General features: G+C 42.5%; 1 protein-coding gene and 1 long non-coding RNA gene across 5 annotated transcripts in view; one reads left to right on the top strand and one right to left on the bottom strand.

The window, feature by feature from the left end:
- Positions 1–8,863, bottom strand: part of IL15 (interleukin 15) — a 57,443-nt gene extending 48,580 nt beyond the window's left edge. For 2 of the 4 annotated variants that reach the window (XM_080937351.1, XM_080937350.1), the window contains exon 1: positions 7,116–8,863. Coding sequence is in view for 2 of the 4 variants with exons in the window: in XM_080937348.1 (XP_080793474.1) it covers positions 6,658–7,361 (704 nt within the window). In the remaining 2 variants the exon portion in view is untranslated. Of the gene's footprint in view, positions 1–6,657 lie in introns of all 4 variants that reach the window. The other 2 variants (XM_080937349.1, XM_080937348.1) reach the window with 2 other exon arrangements.
- Positions 5,881–8,982, top strand: LOC308436436. Its single transcript, XR_013975528.1, has 4 exons — positions 5,881–6,005; positions 6,184–6,255; positions 6,514–6,635; positions 8,847–8,982. It is a non-coding gene; the product is annotated as an uncharacterized lncRNA (long non-coding RNA).
- The last annotated feature ends 911 nt before the right edge of the window (positions 8,983–9,893 follow it).

A 9,893-nucleotide genomic window follows, 5' to 3' on the forward strand; every position in this document is an offset into this window, starting at 1 on the left:
CCTGACTGGGTTTTGAACTACTAGGACCTGTCAGCTTTCACAGCCCTCTCTTTTCCTCTTTTTTAAAGGGCATTGTTTGCTGTAACTCCCCTGTTTCTATTATCCCACTCTGAATTGCAGGCAAGAGAAGGGGGCTGTATTTTTAGGCCAGATACTTCAGCACTCGGGAAATAAATAGAACTTAAAAGATTGTATTTCTAATTTAAAGATCTAATTTAAAATCTTTAAGTCTGAGCTACAGAAAGCAAAATGATAAGCCATGGGGCAAGAAGTGGCTAAGAATGTCAAAGTCCATCATTGCTATCATTGGGATTTTGAACGCCATGGCTAAGTGGGTATAGGCATGAGAAAAACATATTAAAAATAACTCACACTGACTAACTCATTGGTTATCTACAAAACTTTAAAAAAATGGACTTGTCACTAAGTAACATATGAAGGACTATGGGGACAGGTGGATTATGGAGTAAAGTTGAGAATCCAACGTGTTAAACATGTAAACGGGGATGATAGGTAGACTTTGAATATGAGTCTGGAGTTCACATGGCAGGTCATGACTAGACACACAATTTTATGAATCATCAGCCTATGAAAGCAGTAAAATCAATGAGCCAGGATGAGATAACCAGGAGAGGATCCCTGGTTTACAGACCGGGTGTACAGACCCAGCTCTCAACTACAAGTTGAGAAATAAACAACTAGTAAAAGGACGAAACAGTAGCTGGTAAAGATACATGTGGGGATAGAGTAGGGAAGAACACTTGGAAAGAGAAACAAGAACTAGCCTATGGAGTTAACCTCTACTACATTCTTTGAATCTTTAGCAAGAAAAGTATACTTTCAGGGAAGAAGTAGGAATATATTGGTAGCAGTTTCCTCCCAGATGCAAACCTTTTATCTTCCAGAGAAGCTCTTTAAAATGCAAATTAAACAACTCAAAATGGCTTCAGGAAGTCCCTAAAACTGAGCAGATTCAGTAGGACATTCCCACCCAGAGTAAAGAAACAAGACTTTTGAGAGTCTTTCTGAATAAGGCCAAGCTGCAAAGACAGAGGACTCTGAGATTAGTCCAGCTGTGTAGAAGGATCAGAAATCAGACATGCTGCCTGCAAGAGACTCAGACCACCAGAATCACCTGGAAAGGGCACACTAACCTTTCGAGCTGCCTGTAGGCTGTGCAGTGTGATCTATGTTTCCAGGTTTCATGAGCTGTCACCTATGCTGAAGTGGGCTCTGGTGATGCAGCTGGCTTTGAGGCATTTCTGCTCTTATAACTAACCCTCACTCATATTTCTGTAAGTAATCTCATTTTAAAAGTTGGACTTTGGTGGTTACAGTGACTTGTATATGCTTCGCCCACGGAGTGGCACTATTAGGAGGTATGGCCTTGTTAAAGTAAGGGTAGCCCTGTTGGAGGAAGTGTGTCACTGTTGGAGTGGGCTTTGAGACCCTCCTCCTAGCCACATAGGAACCAGTCTTGCCTGTTTGCCTTAGCAACAAGATATAGAACTCTTAGCTCCTCTAGTGCCATGCCGGCCTAAGTGATGCCATTTTCCCGTCTTGACGATAATGGACTAAACTTCTAAAACTGTAAACCAGCCACAATTAAGTGTTGTCCCTTATAAAAGCTGCTTTGGTCATGATGTGACTTCACGGCAATGAAACCCTAACTAAGACAGTGGTATCCCTAGTTTGGTAGGTTGTGGGCTTCGTATATAGGGTGAATAGTGAGCTGTGTGTGTGTGTGTGTGTTCTTATATATCCCCAAGAAAAGCCTTCTCAGACAGAAGCATAAAATTCTGCTTTGTTCAAAGAATATAAGAATAAGAAAATTTCAGATAAGTTTAATTTTTTTTTTCTATGTGGTGGGATAAATGGCAGATATGGTGGTAAGGAACAGTGTAAAAACATTAGGTTAATTATCTCTTAATAGGAGAAATTAGAGCAGAGGCACAATGGCAGGAGCTGGATCCAAAAGAGATGATAAAGTAGCATCGCCCATTCAAGCCATACATACATCAATTCCATTGACCAACAGGAGACCCACCACAGCATCCAAACTAGGTTCATTAAAGCTCCCACTCTGCCTAATTAACAAAACACCCAGAGGATAGGTGAAACTAGATCAAGGATCTCCCTGAGCATCCTATCACTTGACAAAGGGAAGTAAGGCACAGACAGGGTCCTAAAGGAACTTAAAATCCCACAGTCACTGTGTGGAGAGGAGCTTTTGACAAATGAGCCTGATTCTCCTTTCCCTCTCCCCTTTCATAATTACCCCTCTCCTCTTTTGCAAGGAAAGACACACACAACTCCACAAAGAGTCTCACCGTGGACCATGTTCTTTCAGGGTGCTACATGGAAAGAAAATGCTCATAAGAAGAAGCCTTTCATCAAAGCACTGCCACTAGTGTCCTGTCCATTTCTTTGGTACATATTTTCAATGGGTTTTAGTTTTACAGCTATACAGCTATCTACTTAGTAAAGGTTCACAGGTTATTTAAGTTGTCCATTAAAAAATATCCCAAACAAGAACGGGCTAATGCAATGCATCGATGATATTTTGTTTAAATTTCATGTACTTAATTTTGTGGTGGAGAGGTAAGAATGAAAGCTGGAAACAGTGGTGTTAGGGAATAGGTCACTTGCTCAGTTCTTACTTTGCAGGCCTAAGAACCTGAGTTTAAACAGCAGGACACACATTCAGACTGAGACATCTTTACCTGAGATTAGAATTTACGGCTGGGAGGCAGAAGATCTCTACAGCTTATTGGTGATAATAAATGATGGATGTCTGAGGAATGACTCCCTAACACACACACACACACACACACACACACACACACCTCTATAACCCTTTCCCAGCATAAATACAAAACAAAATTAGAAAAACGTACGTACGTTTAACTATGAAGGTTTTCAGCTGAGGGATAATTCTTTGATCACCTCAAAGCTTGGTCATGAGTTCCCAAAAGCTGTCTCTCGTCTTGTGCAGTTCAAGTAAAAAGCACAAGAGTAAACTGTCAGTCTAGAACCATGACTCAATGCTATTAGGCAACAACAACAATCCCAGGGCCTCTTTCTGTTCACAACAATGAGTTCAACTCCCTTCCCCCACCAATCCTGTGGTCATTTCTTCCCTGTGCCCCACCCTTGGCCATTTTCGGTTTCTATTTCTTCATTTAGAAAAATAATTTCTATCATCATCCTAATGTTGTCTGTGATCTCTCAAGAAGACAGAAGAAATGAGTATTTGGAAAAAACACATTTTGCACTCAGGTACATAGACCACCATCATACTGTATAGTTCTGTGCCCAAAGTTCTAGTGGGATAAAGCACTACATGCCCACAAACACTCCAGACTCCATACGGAGAATATGTATGAACACTGATAATCCAATGAATGGGTAAGCTCACTTTGCTAATTCTGAGCTCAACACTGGGTACTTTACTTTTCATTTAACTTTTATTTTCATGGTGTGTGTATGTATCACGGTGCGAGTGGGAGGCTCATGTGCCAAGGCACATATGTGAGTGAGGTCAGATGACTTTAAAGAACAGTTTCTCTTTCCATTTTGATATGTGTCCCAGGGTTTGAATTCAGGTCATGTAGCCAGTTCCTTTAGTCACCAAGCCACCTCACTGGCCCAGGATGGTATTTTATAAAGAAATAACATTGCTTAATATAAAGAGAAATAATCACTCAAATGAGGTGAATGTCTGCTTTCTGGCACAGGTATGTGCTTGTGTATGTGTGTGTGGTGTGTATTGCTTACCAAACTAAACACAGAAAACATAACACCCACAACAGAACATTGGTAAGAGTGATCCTTGGGCACAGCAGCAGATCCTAACCTTTTACTCTTGGTTTTCCTCTTGGTACAGTAGGAATAAATATGAGATGACATTAGAATTCCAAGGGGGGCTGTGCTGAGGTCATGCTGGCATGGTGCCCTCCTCTTAGTAACTTTCAGGTTGACAGGAGGCTCCTTCTGAACATGTTAACAACTTTTACTTCAATATCTGTTAGGATTTCTAGGCTAACCTTGATTTTCCATCTGTAATCCAAAAACAACTCCAAATAGACTTTATATCTGCTGACAGCTGCTAACACACACACACACAAATACACATATACAGATCTAGAGGAGATAGATCGATAGATAGATAGATAGATAGATAGATAGATAGATAGATAGATGATAGATAGATAGATAGATAGATAGATAGACAGACAAACAGGTAGATAGATAGATAGATAGACAGACAGACAAACAGGTAGATAGATAGATAGATAGATAGATAGATAGATAGATAGATAGATAGATAGATGATAGATATTATTTAACTGAAACACCATAAAAACAAATCTTCATTAGTTGCATACAACTTCTCCATAAAAACACTCATTTTCTCTCAGCACCCTAATAGAAGCTTTCCTCCAGCCCATTACAGAGGCGAGCACAAACCTCATGCAATGCTGAGTTATAGTCTCAGTAATGATGGAATGGGAGACTCTTCTCCTATCTCTTTTTGAGTCCTGGCTTCCTACTTGAATGGATGGAATGACAAGCAGAGAGATTCAGACACAGAAGTCAATCCAGATTTACCCATTATGAGTCATTACTTCTAATAAAAAACCAACCAAACAAACCTGATACACGGGGACCATGTATTTCTCTAAAGGATCGAACACATACAGATATTATGTGATTACACTCCTTAAATATATAATTAATAATATCAGCTGCTGAAGTAATTAGAAACCGAAATTCCAGCAACATCAGCCCAAAATGAACTAGTAACTGTCATTGTCAAACTGTGGGAAAACAGCTGAGTAGGAAATAACTCATTTTTATCAGCATCACAACCTCAGGTCTGTCTGGGCTGGAAGAGGTTAACCCTCTCAAGGCCTGCTTTCCTGCAGAAGTCATGGAGTTACTCTAGCCAGTGTACCACACGCACTAACATTTGTAGGCAGATGTCTAGTATGACACTCTCCAAACACGCGGATCCTTAGAACAATATTTGGGGCTTAAAATTTAAACTGTTCACTGTTATTCATGTAACTAAGCAACATTCAGGCTGTGGGATGAAGACATTATTTCCTGGGTTGTGGTTAACCAGAATTCAGAAGAAAAGTTACCTAGACAGAGACCAGATTCGAAAAGCTTTAAAAGCCTTGGGTCAAATATCCATTTATAAGAGCTGATTGGTGTTACAAATAGTTCCCTCGGGAAATCCACAGTTCCTTTTTTTTTTTTAGCTTTCCTGAAATCACTGAGTAGCAGCACACACTTCAGCTGGAGTGTTTCCAAAGGTCAAAATTCTGTTTCCAAATTCTGTTTCAACCTTAAGCCATTTTTTAAAAATCTTCAAAATCAGTTTATAAAAAAAGTCCGTGTCATTGATAAATGTTATATCATGAAATCTAGCTACGGACAGTTCTTAGAATTGAAACAAGACTTAAACAAGAAAGCACAGTTTTATCTTTCCTTTAAGCCACCAGCAATCTGCAGGACAATTCCAAGAGACAGCCTCCTATTGAATGGAGAAGCCAGCAGGAAACCTGAGCCAGGGAAAACTTGACCCCCTATCCGGTTGCCAAACAGATCACAGGGCAAGAGGGACCTGAAGAGTCAGAGTCTAAGTACAAACTCCCAGAAGGGAAAGGGAGACGGAGACGCATAAAGATCGCAGACACATTTATAACAAGCCTGAGGCAATGTCTGATGCGCTACATTTTAAGTAAAACTCCCAAGTCTCTCTCTCTCTCTCTCTCTCTCTCTCTCTCTCTCTCTCTCTCTCTCTCTCTCTCTCTCTCTCTCTCTCTCTCTCTCTCTCTCTCTCTCTCTCTCTCTCTCTCTCTCTCTCTCATTCTAAAAGCAGCGTCAAGTAACTATAGTTTTCGCTCTACTCCATTATCAAGATTGATGTTCCTTCTTGGGGAGCTTCCCTCTTATCAATTCCTCTAAACTTTCTTCAGGAAATCCTCTACATTTTAGTGAGTATTCAGTGTTGATAAGGATCTAACTTGCGGCAATCTTAGTAATCTGTTTATTTACCAGCCCAGACTGCCAGGTCAATGGGGCCTCCCTGGCGCCACCAATGAGATTATCAGAAATCCATTTAAAATCACCAATGGAAAGTAGCTGCTGCCAATCATTTCATTTCCATTTCAGCTTCTGCGGACTCTGTTGGGTTCTGTCTGGAAACTGAATGTCAACATTGCTCACTTAACACTTCGTTGGAAGGTAGCAGAATCTCAAATGCGGGGTGGGGGAGGGGCTTCGCATTCTTGCAGCTTTGCGCTCTCAGACCCAGTTGTAATAGTTAGCTGGGTTTTGGTCTAAAGCCCACTTGAGTGCAGATTTTATTTCAGGACAATTTCCCCTGTTGCTTCCCTTCAATCTGGCATTTCAGACAGACAAACGCTTTGAGTACGCCTTGAGCTAAACTGTCGCTAATACAGACCCAGGCCTATGATCATCCCTGCACATTTATTTCCCTAGAAAACGCATCTTCAACAAGGAAGAGGTGAATAATTTTTGCAAAAGGAGACAGGAGAGAAAGTCGAGATCAGACATCTATTCGCCGGGGCCAGAGGCCAGGAGAAGTTTGGAAAGGAAATGTGGTAAGTAGAGACGTGCTGGTACCTTTCCTGACCTCTCTGAGCTTGGTTAGATGTGGAACTCAGCCTTCCAAACAGCAGAATCTCGTCTTCTTCCAACTCTGCAACTGGGCGGGGGCAGCCAGACACGCGCGTCGCTTCCCCCAAGTCCTCCCCTGGCAAGGTCCCTGCAGCGCGTAGAGATGCACTGCCAGTCTTTGGACGCAGAGGGTTGGGAGAGACTCGCGGGAGAACCCGCAATTGCCCTGCTCTGCAAAGGGAGGATGGAGAAGAAAACCCTGGAGAAGAATGGCTGGACAGAAGGGGAAACGCTCTGCACACAGTGCCACTGAGTATTGAAGTCTTGGTCAAGGGGCGGGGCGGCTTGGCCCGCAGCTGGAGGGGAGAAGGGTGCCTGAGCAGAGCCAGAGCTGGGAGGGGCCCGGGGCGTAGGCTTTCGGAAAAAATTCCATTGTTGATCCACCACCACCTCCCTTTCAGTACCTCCATCGGGTTCTGGTTGAAGGGTGCAGGATGCAGGGTGGAAGCCAGCCTGAGCAATCGAGGCACAAGGAGCGGAGTAAGCCGGGGTTTCCCCGGTGTCCACCGAGTGCTTTCCAGTCTGGGAGTCCCAACCCCAGCTAATAGAAAAGTGAAAGAGAAAGAGGCCAAGCTGAGTCGGAGATCAACAACCTGCGGAGGTTGCGGGAGGGGCACATGGTCCCTGGCCACCTTACCAGGTGTCCACATGATTCTGCCACTGCCAGGGCTCCAGGGCGCAGAACCTGAAGGGCAACTGAGAGCAGTCTCCACCCCCTACCACCACCCCCAGGGCAGTTGGCCACTGCCTCTGTGTGTCCTGGAACGACTCTGCCTTCTGTGAAGTCTCAGGAGTTGGCCTGAGTTTACAGGTTGCTTGCTTCTACAGCAACCGGCATGCAGAGAGACAGTTTGCTTCCCCACAGAAGCCCGGAGATCTATCTGGACAGAGCTCGCACCCGGAGGAAACGGAAAAGGACTTTGTGTCTGGAATGGGCGGTCCTCCAGAACAACCCTTGACCTGCTACGGAGTCTGGAAGAGGGAAGTTTCTGCATTCTTACGAGGAGGTGCCTGGAGACCGTTTAGACACAGTAAACTTCCACTAAATAGACCCCTCTTGGATCATTTTTCCAGCCTAATTTGAAGTTGAGTGTAAAATATTGCACATGTGCTTTGACGGGAAACTAGGCACGGGTAAGGCAGTTGGAAGCGATTGCAGTGAGGAGGAGTTAACTATGTCAACTATGTGTCTATTCCTGGGGCAGGCGAGCCCCGATTCCCAGCTTTGGCATTAAGATGAATCACTGAGAAGCCACAGTGGGTTGTGTTTCCCCGAAGCTTTTAAGGAAGCCAGGGAGGGGAGAGTGATGACTCTCTTGGCACCTAGTTTAAAACTCAATTATGTTCTATGTTTTTATGTATTATATAAAAAATGGTAAAAACTAGAATATTTGAGTGATTAAATATTAACTGTGTCACATTCCACATAAAATTATTGTTGTGAGGTTTGTTTTCGCAAACCTTCTTGTGTCCCTTCAAAGTTTATATTTGAAACAATAACTAATACACACTTTGGTAACAATCACACCAAGGTTTACTCTATAATTTTAAAAAGGGAAAATACGTATTTTACAACCATTTAAAATTTTACTACCATAATAAATTAGATTTGTTTATTATACAAAATCTGACTGGAGAGGTGGCTCCGGAGTTCAAGTGCTTATTCTTCCAGAGAAATGGAATTCCATACTCCAGACCAGACTGAGATGTTCCACTAACACCTGTAACTACTGCTTCACAAGATCCAACAGCATTGGTCTCCTGAGGGACCTGCACTTACACACACACACACACACACACACACACACACAAATACACTCTAAAAACAGTATAGTGGAGTCATTCTTTTCGTACATGACAATACAATGAGCTGTCTGGAACAACTTCAGTGAGTTTCAAACCCAACCACTCTTCGAAATGAGTGTGCACTATGAGAAGAGACCTGAAGCTGGACTGAATTCTATCACAGTGACACACTAACAGTGAACATCCCAGTATGTGTGTGAGTGACATCAAGGTGAGAAAATAGGTCAATGTCTCATGCCTACTTGGACCAATACCAAGCTCGGTGTGCTCTTGCAAGGTGATCCCTCTCCTATCTCTCCTGATCTCCCTGTCTTCTGCATTTTGTTCAGCTGGTAAAGGGATCACGTGGCCATCAATAAGACACTTCATGGACTACACCCTGTACCTCCTTAAAGGGCTATGTTGCTTTGGCCAGAAGACACAATGCCTCCCAAGCGTCTTCTTCTGTCTATGTGCTCCACCGAGGCAGCTGTTTTTAGCAGAAGCTCACCAGCCCTAGGTTCCAGGCGATGATGGTGATCCCCAAGGCTGATCCAACATCCCTGCCTAGCAATACACTTCTATAGCCTGGCAGCCACCACCAGGTATTAAATATTCTGAGCTACTGGAGAATTTCTGTAATACTTTATGAAACCAGAGAGTTCTTTCCTCATGAGCTGAACTTTACAAAGTACTCTAACTATATGAAAACCAAATAACTGGTCTGTAACTACTGGCCCTGCTTCAGAATCTACAGAAGATTTCAGAATAAAGTGCTAAATGGTATATGAGGCATGCATGTAGATTTGTTGTGAAACAACACCATTGACAATGAGGCCAATAAAGCATTATTTGACACCAGACTCACTGTGTCCTGCTATTGCCTCTCAAACATGCAGGGCAAATTTGTTTTCTTGATTACAGATATAAGAGGAAATTTTAAATTACTCATGAGTGCCCACAGTCCGGTGACATTCACTTTGCAGCCTAATTTATTTTTGTTGCATTCCACTCAAACAAGATTTTAATATATGCAACGTGTACTCTCTCTCGCCACAGGCTGTTTGGCAACATACTGAAAATTACTCACACCAGTGAACAAGTAAACTCTACCACATAAATTAAAAGAAAAGACCAAGATTGATAGACTAATATTGAAATTGCCTCAAGAGAACTTTGAAAATTATGGTGGAAGTCGGGATGGGAAGAAACTAACTAAAATTCACAGAAGAAGCATAGCAGTCATTTTCAAAGAATGAACAAGAAAATTAGAGTTTAGTAAGTTAAATAAAGTATCTGATAGCTTTCTATAGATCAACTTTTCTGTCTTTAAAACAAATTACTAGAAGGGTACTGAGGCTTATACCCACTTGCTGGTGATCAAAATTTCGAAGCCA

Source organism: Micromys minutus (assembly GCF_963924665.1).
Source record: "Micromys minutus genome assembly, chromosome: 24".
Taxonomy (NCBI): domain Eukaryota; kingdom Metazoa; phylum Chordata; class Mammalia; order Rodentia; family Muridae; genus Micromys; species Micromys minutus.